The sequence below is a fragment of the Cryptomeria japonica genome, chromosome 6 (genome assembly GCF_030272615.1).
Source record: "Cryptomeria japonica chromosome 6, Sugi_1.0, whole genome shotgun sequence".
Taxonomy (NCBI): Eukaryota; Viridiplantae; Streptophyta; class Pinopsida; order Cupressales; family Cupressaceae; genus Cryptomeria; species Cryptomeria japonica.
In genome coordinates, this window is record NC_081410.1 from 146266908 (window position 1) to 146283708 (window position 16801).

Consider the following 16801-nt stretch of genomic DNA (forward strand, 5'->3'; position numbering starts at 1 on the left):
TCAAAATAGGGGTTTGAATCCACTAGATCCAAATCAAAAGATGTGAATTCCAAGTGGATTGCAAGAGTTGAAGTGTAATTTGCCCTCTTTTGCAAATGGGAAAGTTAACTTGTTGACGATGCAGGAAAGAGATAAAATGGGTGAAATGAGGAGCTCCCGGTTCGAGATCGTGTTGTAACTTCATATCTGAGACATTTAGACTGATATGGATTTGCCTTGCAAATTTGGAGAAAAGACGTCCGGACCATATTGAAAGCACAAAATCTGCAAAACAAAAAAGGTTTTTCTACCTTTATAAATGGAGTCCAGATCTGAAAAATACAGCTACGCACTTGGTTGTGTATAGGGGTTTGCCTTGGTCAAACCTCGGTTGGGGAATCAACCTCGAAAGAAAGTAATTGCAAATGCTTGAATCGAAATGTATAAATTTGCAATTTGTTGATGATGATTGTTTTACTTTTTGAATGGAATCACAAGTGTTGCATGAAATGGCATGTAACATGACAAAACCCTAACACACACACACATGCTTGCAAATGAATGTTGTAATGTTGCTCCAAAGGATGAATGAAGAAGAGAACTTGATGGATGCTTGAAGGCTTGATGAAAACCTTTCGCTTATCCTCATCTTGCTCATGTATCGTATATATTGAATGAGGGAATTGAATCTCCTTTTATACATGCCTAGAGGATTAATTTTCATCCACCAAAGGCCAACAAAGAGGAGTGCAATCCTCGATTAACAAATTGTGCAAAAGGGGTCGAGCAGACCTATCTTAAGTCTACCCTAAGAGGTGGGGATAGGGGTGCCACGCCACTGTCCTGCCCTATCTTGGGGGCCGGACAAGGTCCTGAGACTACCTCAAGGCTCAAACAAGAAAGGCTCATGGGGTGAAAGTGCAGGAAGAGGTCTTGGTCAAGGAAAGAGATGTCTTCAGCAAGGTGAGGGCCTCAAATATGGTTAAAATTGCTTGGGTTGCAATTTTATGACACTACAGCTAGTAAGTCATGTTTATGGATATTTGCTTGGTTAAATGGTTGTGTACAAGGCTTCTAGATTTTTTATTTTGTTGTTTCTTTTTTAAGGTTTAATAATCAGTTAACCATTTTGAAAAATTCATTGTATACTACACAAATTTGTAATCTTCTTCTCATTATTAACTGTAGATAAAACAAATGATCTTTAGACAACTTTCACAATTTTGCTTGAGAAACAATATTACTTTTAACCAAAAGAAACTATAACTCACTGGTATATTTTCAAATTTTCACAGATTTACAGTCCTCTTCTTACCATCACCTGTCACATAAACCCATGTGACCACTTTCACAACTTCAAATGATAAAACATTGAGAATAAGAGAAAAATATGGCTCAATGCATACTGTATGCACCAAAGGTAGATAGTAAAGACTTTCTGCCAAGTAAGAAATGCACAATTTCACCATCATCGATTTGCGAATTCAAAGAACAAACCTAAACTGCAACTTGCATTGAATAAATTTGAATAGGGGGCTGGATAACGTGTAGAAATTAGTGTGTTACAAACAATTGTAAGTTTAATGTTCTTTAGTGGAACCTAATTGATATCTGATTGTTTATTTTACAATCCAAAACACTAATGCAATTACATTTTCAAAATTTTCCCCAAAAAATTCTCTAATCACAATTATTATGGGGTGTGAAAACTTCTAATCTCCAACAATATAATATATTCATTAATATAAAATTAACGATTAACGAAATATAAGATGAGCCTTTTAAAGAAAAATAACATGTATAGACATTATTTCCACGTTATCAACATTAATGAAAAACAATCAAATAAACATATGGACAGCCTTCAAAAAGTAGCCAACAGCTTTGACAATAAAACGAGAATTGTCATGAAGCAAGATTCTCATCATAGAGGGAAGTGACGAAAAATCAAGGCTATATTTGGCACTAATGGAGATAGCCATTTATACAGCCTTAAGCTTCGCTGACACAACTCTTTAACTACAAAATCTCAGGCAAATTGACAAATAATTATTTATTTTCTCAACCGACTTTGGTAGAAGAGCATTGCAATAAATGCAATGCAAAAAATAGGGTTAGGCAGCCTGTACCTATGGATACATTAGTTTGATTATCAATGCAAGTGGAGAATAAAAAATTCTACTTCCACCAAATTGCATTCTGTAATGAATTTAATGTGATCTAAGGAGTCCTTGTTGAAGACGGTAATGCTAAACATTAGAAGGTTGGGACTCATAGGTACTCAATGCTGCGATGACAGATGCTGTTGTTAAAAATGTTGTTGAGATGATAGGAAGTGTCTGCCATGATGTGCCTGTTTTCAATGATGGATACAACCAAGGTTGAACAGCCTGCACAAACGATTGAAAATCTGTAGACAGGATTGCTTCCCAGTCCACCTGAAATACAAATGAAAAATTCTTTTCATTGCCCAATCTCTATATGGAGGTGGTCATTTAATTTGTATAAAGCATATACATAAGTAATAATTAAGATAAAGAGTTCAAAAAATGGACTGAATATTTCCTTACCTGTACACCCTCTGGGATTTTTCCAGTGAACTCCATGTTGGCTGCAAGAAATAGACCAAGTAATACTACAAAGCCAACAGCAGCTGTTCCTCGTGACAATGGCATGAAATTATACCTACATAAATAGAACATCATATTTGATTTTTAGGGAAAGCATACGCAGTTACAACCAGATAAATGCTTAAAGAACTTTTCCAATGTGTTTTACAAGAAGACTCTCAAAACAAAGAAATGTATTACCATTAATTTCCCGAGTTTTTGGCAGATATTGTGAAATGACATACCAGTAAAAGGATAATCTCAAAATGCACTCCTGAACTTTCTCCAAGCAACTTATGTCCGTTGATCCATATGGTTCACCACAGTATGTCTCACAAAGAGCCTATATTTATACAAAGTCAAAAAGTCAACCTAAGAATGTTTCTGCAACAACGATGGCTCAAACAAAATTAATTATTATTTTATGTTCCTTTGTAAAAATATTTTAAGTAATTGAAACATACCATTCACATCTCTATAGAATAATAATTATAAACCTTATACATGCATAACTGGTTGAATCTATCGAGACAGTATGGTTCATTTCCTACCATAAGCACACTAGCAAGATACAAAGAATAAAAAACGTATAGAAAAATGAAATCATATTTGGAACCCATTAATTATAGTGTCTGGAATCTCGATACAATGCTAAAATGAGACAAGTCAACAGCATTGGCCTCGAGAGTTCACACTGATGATCCGTGTAGAGGGACTGAACTTATCTGTTGCAAAAATAATTCTTTTGGGACGATGCTTTGCACATATAGGTGTCAGTGTGTCTAACTCTGTTTTTGTTCAGCAAGTATTGTAAGCATGGTACGCTCCTTTCCTTTAAAATGTATGGATTTTTTTGTGTACAACCATTAACTATTTTAACTTGCTGATGTTTCTACCTTTTCTTACCTATGTTTTAGAGAAATTACGTGGGAAGAACCAAAATATAGCGAAGGTTCGAATCAACGCAGACAACCCTAAGATTATACTATGAGTAATAGCAGCAAAAATCTTTAGGAGAAATAATCGGCAATTCAAAAGTATAAGATTTATTCAAAAAATCAGACTTTTAATTGGGAAGAAAGACAGATGTTTGAAAAACATATAAACACACAAATAATAAGGAGAAAAGCTTTGCTGTTTTAAAAATATAAAGGCATTTTAATAGCATAGAGATATAGGGAGAAAATAAAAATGAGAATTTAGATCATGAAACAAAAAACACAGCATCATTCAAATTTTCCATTGTTTCTTAACCTTTTTAGTAGAGGTTAAATAATAGTTGCCAGGAGACTGGTACTGGTGCCAATACCGTCAATGGGTGTCAGTACTGTTATGCCATTTGAAAAAAAGACCAGTTCGATGTCATATATAAAAATTACAAAAAAAATCGAAGTGTTAAATATCTAATAATAAATATTAAATAAACATCAAAACTCAAACTCCCATAATAAATTTAAGCAATAAACTTTAAATTTTAAAATTAAAATATGGACTTAAAAATCTAATTAATAAATAAATCACTTAAATATTATTATTAAGAAATTAAAATAGATTAATAAATATTTAATACTAAGTTACCAGGTACATACCCAAGCGTTGTACCTGGTGTACCCAACACCAAAAAATAACAAAAAAGACATTTTTTGACTATTTTGTGGATCAGAAAACCCTACTAAAAGCATCATTTCGCCCATTACAAAGATTATTTTGCTCTTTACTCTCACTTTTCTCATTTTCTCATTTTGCACCCCTTCTATTGTTGGGTTTTTCTCACAGCTAACACTTTGTACAGCTTGTCATCACTCCCTCTCAAACCCATTAGGGCCTGGGATCTCTCATCATATAAGAAATTTGATTACAATGAGGGGGTCTGGGAGTGGAGACAAGAATCAAGAGACAACTAAAATTATCACTATTGAATCACTATTAAATCACACCCGTCTTCATCACTATTAAATCACTATTGACAACTAAAATGTGGGAGAAAATGTTGCTTGAACTAAAATTATCACTATTAAATCACGAAACGTACCGGAATCGGATTCTGAAATGAATCTCGTGTGTGTACATCCGAGGTTTGCATTTTTAGTAGCCGAAATGTTTAGTGATTCTAGTTTGATCTTTTTAATATTCTTAAGATCTACAGTGCTGATTAGTGAACTCGGAACTTATCTATCATGAGATTCTAGTTTGATCTTTTTCATATTGAAAATTGAATTTAAATTACTATGCTATGTTTCAAAATTTGAAATTTGTAATGGTTTTGTTTAGCATATGTATTGATATATGACATTCTAAACTTAATTCTATTTTTTAGCTATATATGTATATGCATATTTAGCATATGTATTGATATATGACAATCTAAACTTAATTCTATTTTTTAGCTATATATGTATACACACACACACAGATATACAATAAACGTACCCAAGCCCCAAAACAATTTCTGTCGTACCAGCATTTCATACCCACATACCCGTTTTTGTGGGGTAAATCAATAAAAGAATTTTGATTAGGATATATCCAAAACATAAAAAAAAAACAATTTTTTGGGGGGGTAATATTTGGTGAACTTGACAATTCATGATTTTCATATTTAATCATGATTTTTTCATGATTTCTGCTAGACATGGACCAGCTAGGACTCGAACCTAGGACCTTCCATACGCTGCTGGAGTGCTCTACCACTGAGCTACTGGCCCCTCTTGGACCAGTCCATCATCGGTCCGGGTGTGGCTTATTTCCAACACCAACACCCCCCCTTAAGCCACACCTCTCGTGTGCTTGGGGCTCCTAGCTTGGACCTGGCTCTGAGCCCATGTTAAGACATGGACCAGCTAGGAATCGAACCTAAGACCTTCCATACGCTGCTGGAGTGCTCTACCACTGAGCTACTGGCCCCTCTTGGACCAGTCCATCGTCGGTCCGGGTGTGGCTTATTTCCAACACCAACGGCAATGCCATAGGTTTCATCCTTCAATATCTGAAAATCACGTAGGGTGCAAGCTATTAACATTCCAATATATATATCTAGTGCAAAAACATACTTAAGCCATTTTCATTTATACAAACCCCCTTACTGAAATATTGTCTAGCATGCATAATTGTATATGTTGTTTGTAGTTTTAATCTAAGGTCAGTTACATTGATACCCATATCAAACTCAACATTCCTAATCCGTATTATTTGTTTCCGGTGTCATTGAAGTCTTGATCTTTTGTCTTTCCATTTAATTATGGTCTCTCTTGGTTTGCAAAAGCGGCATGTAAGAGCAGCCAAAGGAGCAATGTCCTAAAGCATATTTTGATTGTCATTCAAGAGGAAATCAGATTAGCCAATGTGTCGACAAAATAGAGACAACAAAATTAAATTATGGGGCACATTTGAAGTGGGAAGACTTGAAGAACCCCGGTCCCCCTCTCGCAAAAAAAGGGCAAACTGAGAAAAAAAAAATGTGCCAAACAAATAAAGGTTATTTTTTCACAAAAGGGGTAAAAACTTATTAACCACAGAAGAAAGATACAAAACAGAAATGGCAAGCAACCCAACAAAGAAAACCAATTTACAGCCCTATGTTCCACAACTAATTGCTCAAACATATGAGATAAATTCAAAGGCAAATGTCCTCTATCTGCAACATTTCAACCTTGTAGTTGTTTAGATGCCCATTTGGCCAGGCAATCTGCTACTCTATTCCACTCTTGGGGAATGTGAGAAAAGGTAACAAAGTCTAGAGACCTACTTAGGCTTAGAATCTGCCTAATAACCATGGCTAAATGCCAGTTTGCAACATCCAATCTCCACTCATTCAACATATTCACCAACACTTGTGAATTAGATTCACAAATAATCCGTTTCCAACAAGGAGCACAACCTTGCTCCATAGCATACAAGATTGCAAGAGCCTCCATGAAGTTATTCATGTGAAACCCTTTCTAAATAGAAAATGAAAATTTAACATCACTAAAACTATCTCTACCAATACAACCAGCAACAACATGGCTAGGACTACCCCTAGAAGAGCCATCAGTATTTATCTTCAAAACACCACGAGGAGGAAGCCATCGGCCCAGATGATCAATCTTTTGCTTTGGTTGTCTACATCTCACACCAGTAGAAGTAATAGTCCCCTAAGCAAAGAAGCTCAAACTTCTAGAAATATCAACATCACTAGGATCCACTGCACTAGAAAGATCACACTTAGCCGAATCATTCTCTTGGAGAGTATGAACAATTTTACACCATAATTGCTAGACAGTCAACTTCACACCCTAAATCCTATGATTAATTTCCAACCAAAGATGCCATAAAATGAAAGTAGTCCTGATAACCCAAGCTAGCTGAAGAAAAGAGGTCTTAACTAGAGGCTGACCCAACCGACCCAACCGACCCCAAAAGTCAACCAATGAGGAGGCATGCAAACAAGCCCAATTCCAAACTCCCCACTAGAGATGCCAAATCTTTTGAGAGAAAGTACACTGAAAGAAAAGATGAGGAGCACATTCTTCACTATTAAGACACATTACACAAATGGACAGTCCCTGGATGCCATGCTTGTGTAAATTATCCCAAGGCATCGATTTTGAACGACTAGCCACAAGAAAAAATTGCATTTGGGCCAAGAAAATTTATTCCACGTTTGTTTCCACCATGGAACCTGTGTATGCTACCATAAATTTGTCTATCAAGCTCCAAGTACTCCGCTGCCATTGAGTACTTACCTATCAAATCATGACCCCATGCCAAGATATCATTCCCTGTAAGGGAATTACTCTCCCTACTAGCAAGAATTTGAGCTAACTCTTGTTGATCTCTTGTCCCTCTAGGTGGCCATCCTTGAGAAGCCTTCCATCTACAAGCCTCCGCTTGTCCCAAATGTTGAACAATCTTATAGTCTGCCACCTTGCACCATCCAGCTTCGATAAAACTACCACAAAGGGACTGTAAGTGTAGAAACATTGAAAGGATTGGAGGGTTACTATCCTAGGAGTCTAGCCAAATAAAGCTATTGGGCCCTTATGATATATCCAAAAAGACCTCTGTTTTATGAGTTGTTCCCCAGTCTATAGAGTATACCAAATCATAGATTCCTTCCTCTAGGCAACAATCGAGAACACTATCAAGCCCTTTTAGATACTTATTAGTAAGAATTCTAGCCCAAAGCTGATCCTATCTTGTGCACCATTGCCAATATAATTTAGTAGCTAGAACGTGCCTATTTAGAGCCACTAAACGAAGACCAAGCCCACCCTCTTGCTTCAGTCGACACACAGGCTCTCACTTAACTAAACTCTACTTAGAGGCAAGCAAATTACCACTCTAGAGGAATTTGTGGGAAAGAGCATCAAATTCCTTAATGAAATACAAAGGGGCCACCTGAACAAAGCTCCTCTAAATAGGGAGAGCCTAAATCATTGACTGCAAAAGTGTCACCCTATCAGCAGTGGAGAGCCATTTACGAGTCCAGTACTACACTCTTAGACATAAGCTATCCAACAATGCTTGGCAATACCCCTTGTGTTGAGTTCCAACTACAATAGGAACACCAAGATAAACTAGAGGGACCCAACTTGAAATATCAAAATATTGGCGATCCTTATCTAAATATGCTCAGGAGAATTGAAAACACTAGATAGAAGATTTGTGCTCATTGACTTTTTGTCCTAGAGCAGCCAAATAAATATCCAAAGTTCTTCTGAAATTCTCAACTTATGAATTCGAGTGACACCCATGAAAACAATATCATGCACAAATTGTAAGTGGGATTGATTTTATCCATTACCCCAATTCTAGACTTGAATCAAACCTTGGCAAACCTGAGAATTAATGAATCTCCCCAAGCCCTCTACCATCATAATAAACAAGGAGAGAGATAGAGGATCCCCTTGGTAGATACCCCTAAAAGCCCCAGACAAGTTAGATGGTTAACTATTAATAATGACAAAGAAAGAAGTAACGTAGCTCATAATCCAATTCATCCAATCATTACTAAATCCAAAAGCTATAAGAATTTTATGCAAGAACTATCACTTAATAAGTTAGTAATATCCCAAAACTCATATGAGAATTCTATCAGAAAACCATTAGGGCTAGGGGTTTTTCCCTTCCTCATTCCAAAAACAACCCCTTCCAATTCTAACAAAGTGATCGACCGAACTAAAGCTTTATTCATCTCATTAGAGACTAAAGAGGGAAGACAATTCAAAACCAAATTCTCCTCATCTCCAAGAGGAGAAGATTCCTTAGTAAACATGGCTGAAAAGAATTGAGTAGCCTCTTAATACATCTTCCACAAGGATGTCGGTTGAATCCCTTCCGAGTTCATGGAGCAAAGTCATAACAATCTTCATGCAAGCATGTCTATTTGATTAGGTCATCCATGTTCATCTGTTTGCAATGTTATTGCATTCAACATTCGTGATCATAGCTAAAGAGCATTGCATCATCAATCTTCTATCTACCATTGCAGATTTGAGGTACATCTTACAACATTTACTTCAGTATTTACATTTCATACTTCAATTCAATTCAAGGTTAATCCCTAAACCGGGGTTTGACCTAAGGCAAACCCCTATCCATAACCCCTTTTCCTTTCTTTCTGTGTAGGGGGTTGATTCTAGAGCTGTGGTTAAAGATTTTGACAGAGTTGACAATGACAAATAGGTTCAGCTTTCGAAGGAGTGAAAAGCGAAGGACTAGGAAGACCTACCACAACAGTCCGAAGAATTTTGCCCAAACTTACGACAGTGGATCTTGTACCTACCACCACGGTTCCACAATTCAACCTGAATTTCCAGCAACGGGTTTTGATCCTCTTCTTTTGCTCAGATCCCTGCTTATGGCTTTGTCTAATGTCTATAACTCTTTGTTGCTTCTGATTTGCTTCATTGATGCATTGTTTCACCCTAAACATTACAATTCACATCAAATTTCAACTCAAAAAGGGGAGATATTCTATACGTAAACTCAATTGACATCTCAACCCTTTTCCTAATTGAATTGTGGCTAGATCTATTGAATTTCCTCCCCCTTTTGATGTATGGTTGATTGGATGAGATTAGTGGTTTTATTATCTTAATTGGTGAAACCTAATTTTCAAATCATACAATTACAACTCCCATGCATTCAAGCTTTAGTAGAGTTATGGAATAAAGTTGTATTTCTATAACCTTTTTGGAGCCAATCAACTTGTGCCTTTTGCTTCCAAAAAATTTCCTCACAAAGCTCCCATTCTTCTAAGTCTTTCACCACTAGAGATTCAACTCTACTGAGATCCTCCATTAACCCATGATCCTGAATTTGGCAGGTGACATCGTCTAGTCACACTTGAAGTGCCCTTTTAATGACATGAATATGACTAAAGGACCGCCTATTCCACCTTTTTAACTTGTATTTGACAAACTGGAATTTCTTAACAAAAGAATACATCGTTGTACCATAAGGACGACCCTTGTCTCCACAATTTAGCCACCAAATCATGAAGCCACATGAGTTGGAACTTAAATGAGAGGTTCTTGGGAACTCTACGAGAAGCCGCTAAGAATTTGATCAGCTAATGATCAGAACGTCTCCAATCCAAAAACTAAGAAATGGTGGTCCATCTATCCCCAACCCAAAAGCAGGAGACAAGAAACCTATCCAACCGCTCATAAATAGCCTCATCCACACACCACCTATTATTCCAAGTATAGATGCCATTGGGCAGTTTCACATCAATTAAGCTGAGTAGTTCCATATTTTCCTTTAGGAGACCAATAGAGGGATCCAACCTGGCAACTTTGCCTAGCTTTTCCTCCAAATTGAACACATTATTGAAGTCTCTAGTGATAATCCAACAAAGTAAAGGAGCAAAAGACCAAACATATCTCACATGAAACCAAAACAAATATTTTCTAAGGAGATAAGTCGAAGCATAAATGTTAAAAAATTAGAATAATTTTTCTCCTATCCAATCTTGAGGCAACCATAGAAATAGAGGATCAACTAGAGATCCACCAGTGGAGCAATCTTTTGCAAATCCCAAAAGCAAGCCACTTCTCTAGCACTACCAAAAGCCCCAATACACTAACACTGACCAAGCCTCCTAAGGCTAGGAGCACGCTCCAGCATGCCATCCACTGATAACTTTTTTTTTTCTTTAAGGCAAACAATATATGGAGAATGAGCAACAAACAAAACATGAATAGTCTTCTATTCAACCCCCTTACATTCCAAGACTAAATAATCATTGTGGAGACTGGGAGAAATGAGAGTCAATGGTTTTCACTGATCCAAATTCCAGCAGCATCTCTCCAACTAATTTGACTTTCTCTTGATCCTTCCTATGTCCAACCATAGATTTCGTTGAAGGTGCCCATACTCATGACAAAGTTAACAATGAAAAGGTAGAGTTTCATAATCTAGCTGTTGGATCCAAGAAGAACCTAGACAAATTTCAATCAAGTTTTGGTAGAGGATTATTCGAATCAATTTCCACATAAAGACGGGCATGTGTAATTACCTTTCTGTCCAGAGTTTGAAGAGTTGTTCCAATTGGCTTCTTGAGAAAAAGAGCAATCATATGAAGAATATCACTTTGCTAGAACTCCAACAGAAGTCATGGAATGCGCACCCATACAAGGACTTTTGAAAGGAGCATTGCAACCCAATTGAAATGCACATGCCAAGGTTTAATGAAAAAACCAACTTGGTTGTAAAAGGTCCACCTTAAAAAATCCTATTCCTATCATTCATGCATGAAAAAACAACCATAAAATAACTATTTGCAGCCAACATGATCTCCATATTGCCCTCAGTTTGCCAAGTCCGACGAATCCTAGATTCCAATGCCAAGGAAATCTAGATCCCCATGAATATACAAATTAGAGCATGGTTGATCAGGTAAAAATTATCCTTCATTATCAATTACGGTTGGATAACCAAAACCGCATGGTGTTGACTCCCCTCCAAGTATCCATTAACTTTTATGAGTTTTGATGCACCACCCACAGAGAAAGATTTTGTTGTCTGTGCATGCCCCCCAGGAGAAGAGTCATCCTACCCCAAAGCATTAGAAGCCATCAGACCTATGTTACCTCGAGTTTCCGGGACATCGACGGCAAGGGATGTGTTTCCGGGACGACGATTTTTTTTTGCCAAATTTGGGGACGACAAAGGGGATGCCTATATAAAATATAGGGAAAATTTAAAATATATAGGAAAACCATGCAAATGCCCCAAAACCTCCACCCAAGGCCAAAACCTCTGTCGTATTTAGGTTTCTTCTTCTCCCGTCAGTGCTGCAAAAACACGAGTTTGATGGTGTTTTTATTTTTTGCTGTTTAGTCTTTAACGATATTCATATCGTTATATGATATGATATATATCATATACGATTAAATCATATATCATATATATCATATACGATATATATCATATATGATTATATCGTATATGATATAATTAATTTTTAAGTTTTTAATTTATAACTTATAAGACGTAAGATAAACTTACGTCTTTGTTTTAATTTTTAAGTTTTTAAGTTTTATTTTTTAAAACTTGTGCATTAAATTATTAATATTTTATTATTTTCAATTTTGATTTCTTATTTATAATTAATGATTTTATAATTTATAAATTATTATTTATTAATTTTAAATTTTCAAATGTTTAACAATTTGTCAATTTAATATTTTATATTTATAATATGAATTGATTTTAAACGTTTGATATATAAAATTATGAATTAAATTAATAAATTTTAAATTTAATTAATGTTATCTTTTAAATTTTTTAATTTTTAATAACAATTTGAACTAATAAGGGGCCTATGTTAGAATTTAAAAAAAAAAAAATGAAATTACAAATTTTTTTTATTATTTTAATATTTTTTAATGGCCTTAGATATGGGGGACGTTTGGTCGTTCCCGGGACGGATTGGGGATGTCCTGGCCATCCCCGGGACATACAGATGTCCCCCAGAGCTAGGGTAGGCATCCCCTCGTTTCGGGGACATCCCCTCAAAATGCATGACAATTTGGGGATGGGGGAAAACGTCCCTTGGCCGTCCCCAAGTCCTCGAAACGTCCCCGAGAATGGGGCAGGGGTTTTTAGGTTGCGGGTAACGTAGCATCAGACTTGAAGAAGCCTATCGCCCCACCTCTTTGGATTTGATGGAGGGGCAATGAGCCTCTTCGAGTTTGGTGGCTTCTGGTGCTTTAGGGTAGGACGACTCTTCTCTTGGGGGCATGCACAGACAACAAAATCTTTCTATGTGGGTGATGCAAAGACAACAAAATCTTTCTATTTGGGTGATGCGCCAAAACTCAAGAAAGTTGATTGAATGCTTGGAGCGGAATCAAGAACGTCTAAATTGTTAATTTTAGGTAATCAAATGTTAATTTAAGTGATTAGATTATAATCAGACAGTGAATAACCAGTAGCAGCAATAAAGCATAAGACAAAAGACACCAATACCCTGGGAAAACCTCCCTCTTGGAGGTGAAAAACCCAACCTCAAACGTAATATGTATTATCTTAAATGTAGGCAATTTACAAGGCAATGACTTACTCAGATTGTTGTTCAATATATCAGTGAGAATTGCAGCCCTTCATCAACAACAGATGGTTAGGAGTAGCAGCAGATGTCTAGATCAAATTCACCACAAAACAATCTACCTTGTAGAGTTCATACAATCGCCTTATACCAATTCGCATGAGGAAGGATCGTTGCTAGGAGAGAAGATAGCATTTGTGTTCAAATGACTTCATCTTGGAGTGGTTATATATCAACCTTTTCGCGCCAATCATCCTCAAGTCGGCTTGCATTTCTATTGAATTATGTTATATTGTCATTGTACATTTCCCACGTTAGACATTTGGGTCCAGCCCAATAATTATTGAATTGCCTTCCACGTTACATTTGGGTCCAGCCCAATAACACATTGAATTGCCTTCCACGTTACATTTGGGTCCAGCCCAATAACACATTTACATAATAGATAATACATGTGTATTTCAACTGTCATTGACAACATTAAAATACAATAGGTATCTGAGCTAGCTACTATTTCAACACTCCCTCTTAGCTAGGGAGGATCACTGCCACTTGTCATCATCCATTCATGACTTTCATCTTGCATTGCCCGAAAGAGTGAATGTATAAGCTTTATAGAGTATACCTGCAATAAAACACATAAATATCATGAACTCATTTCATGATGTCCATCTTGCATTGCCCACAGAGGGTGGAAGAGGTCTTACACCTCAGCCTTCTCCCAGAGGACACACTGTCACCTTGCATTGCTTGCAGAGGGTGACTCCACCTTGGATTGCCCGCAAAGGGTGGAGGATGCAACCTGAATTGCATCACTAAGATTGAGACTCCCTCTCAATCAATGCTATGTTCTCCACAATTCCAAGCTTCTCTCTAAAGTACTCAAACTTCACTCGAGCTGGAGGCATGGTGAGAACATCTGAAACCTATTCATCAATGCTGATATATTTCAGTTGGATGGCACCTTTTTGTGCCATATCACGAATGTAGTGATAATGAGTTTCCACATGTTTTGACTTTTCATGAAACACGGGATTATTAGACATTTTAATACTAGACATTTTAATACAACTCTGATTATCACAATAAATAACAGTGGATTCCCAAGGTTGTCCAAACAACCCAGCAAGAAGCTTGCGAAGGCAAATTGCTTCTCTAGTTGCCACACTTGAAGCAATGTATTCAGCTTCTGCAGTACTTAATGCAACTGAGGACAGTTTTCTACTGGCCCAAGAGATCATAGCAAAACCCAAGCTGAAACAGATTCCTAAAGTGCTTTTCCGGTCAGTAACACTTCCGGCCCAATTAGAATCAGAGTAACCTTCCAAATTGATTACTGTGTTGATTGGATGCTTCAGGCCATAGCCAACTGTTCCACGCAAGTATCTCAGGATGTGCTTGGCTGCCACCAAGTGAACATGCTTTGGCTGGTTCATGAATTGGTTAAGTGCGCTCACTGCATAGCAAATATCTGGTCTAGTGTTGACTAGATACATCAAGGATCCAATCAACTGCATGTACTTGAAGGATCTGCAAAATCAGAGTTAGCTGCAGAAATACTCAACTTCTTCAAGTTAGTTTCCATAGGAGTAGACATAGGTTTACAATCCATTATACCAAATCTTTTCAATATATCAATAGTATATTTACCTTGACTTAGAATAATTTCATTAGGTCTTTGCCACTCTTCTAACTCTAGAAAGTAATGCATTAGATCTAGATCCTTCATTTCAAATTCAATAGCTAATTCTTTCTTACACCTAATAATGAGACTATCTTTACTAGTTAGAAATAAATCATCCACATATAGAACCAAAATTAGCATTTCACAATTAAATACTTTAAAGTAAATGTTAAGATCAGCATCATTCTTATAAAATCCTAAGCTAAGTAAGTACTTTCAATTCTTTCATACCAAGCTCTAGGAGCTTGCTTGAGGCCGTAGAGAGCTTTCTTCAATCTGCACACATATGAGTCTTTCTATTATGAATCTCATAACCTTCAGGTTGTTCAATATAGACTTCCTCCTCAATAACACCATTAAGGAAGGTAGTCTTTACATCCATTTGATGTACTTTCCAACCTTTAGCTGCAACAATAGCTACAATAGTTCTAATGAAAGTATATCTAGCAACAGGAGCAAATGTTTCTTCATAATCTATGTCTTTCTTTTGAGAAAAACCGCGAGCTACAAATCTAGCTTTATATATCTCTATACTACCATCAGCAGCATGTTTAATTTTAAACAGCCATTTGGAAGAAACAACAGACTTACCTTTAGGTCTACGCACAACATCCCAGACATCATTCTTGATGATGGATTGATACTCTTCGTCCATAGCTAACTTCCATGCTTGCTGGTTCATAGCTTCTTCTATGCTGGATGGTTCAGCCTCAATGATGTTGCACATCATTGCAACATAGTTGGAGAGCTTCTGAGGTCTCTTACTTTCTCTGAAAGTGCCACTAAGAGCTGCAAACTTTTCTGCATCTTGAATTGTGCTTCTAACCCAAAGTGGTATTTTCTTGCTAACTACAGTATCTCTAGGTCGATCAATTGGAACTAGAGGCTCAGGAGGATCATCATGCTCAATAGGTTCAGGTGGCTCAATAGACTCCCTCTGAATATCAGGGTTAGTATCAATATCCATATCTTGATTATCGTTAACTTCTTTATCATTATCCATAAGAGAACCTTTAGATTTTTTGAAAGCAATATTTTTTTCAAAGGTGACATCCCTACTTACCTCAATATACCTTTGACTGGGAATGTAGATGCGAAATGCCTTGGAAGATTCACTATATCCAACAAGGATACCCTTCTTCCCGGAAGGCTCTAACTTAGTCCTCTTTTCCTTTGGCACATGAACATAGATAGGATTTCCAAAAAAACTCAGGTGGCTGATATCTGGTTTGACTCTAGTGAAAGCTTCCTCGGGAGTTATATTCTTCAGGACACGATGAGGGCATCTATTTTGAATGTACACTGCAATCTTAGATGCTTCGGCCCATAAGGAGGTCTGCAAGTCCTGATCGTGAATCATAGCTTTGACAGCTTCAACAATGGCTCTATTCTTTCTTTCAACTACACCATTTTGCTGAGGATTATAGGGAACGCAAAACTCCCTCTTAATTCCTGTTTCTACACAAAAGTCATTGAAGCCACTTGAGGTGTATTCACCTCCATTGTTAGATCTTAACACTTTAATCCTTTTACCAGACATATTTTCAGCCAAAGCTTTAAATTCTTTGAACCTACTCAACACTTCATCAGATTCTTTAGATTTTAGAAAGTAAATCCAAGTCTTTCTAGAGAAATCATCTATAAATGTAACATAGTATAGAGATCCGCTAGGTGAAGGAACAAACATGGGTCCACATAGATCAGAATGAACAAGTGCTAATTTTTCCTTAGCTCTACTTTCACTTTTATGAAATGGGCTTTTAGTGTTTTTACCTAATGCACAACCTTTGCAAGCATCATCATGAGATTGATTAAGTTTAGGCATACCTTTAACCATCTTTTCAAGACAGGAAGTGCCTGATAGTGAAGATGGTCGAGCCTTCTATGCCATAGTTCGCAAGATTCAGGGGCTTCATGAATGAGTGCTCGAATGGTGTTAGCTGAAAGCTTATACAAACTATCATATCTATTTCCAATAACACAAGTAGTTTT

At 36.8% G+C, this 16801-nt stretch overlaps 1 protein-coding gene across 1 annotated transcript in view; it reads right to left on the reverse strand.

Annotated features, from left to right (window-relative positions):
* Nucleotides 1–1758: 1758 nt before the first annotated feature.
* LOC131064984 (suppressor of RPS4-RLD 1) overlaps nt 1759–16801 on the reverse strand; it is a 187480-nt gene continuing 172437 nt past the window's right edge. Inside the window, exons 22-24 of the mRNA XM_057999333.2 lie at nt 2834–2931; nt 2550–2664; nt 1759–2417 (exon numbers count right to left, since the gene is read on the reverse strand). Coding sequence (XP_057855316.1) covers nt 2229–2417; nt 2550–2664; nt 2834–2931 — 402 coding nt within the window. The 3' untranslated portion in view covers nt 1759–2228. The remainder of the gene's footprint in view (nt 2418–2549; nt 2665–2833; nt 2932–16801) is intronic.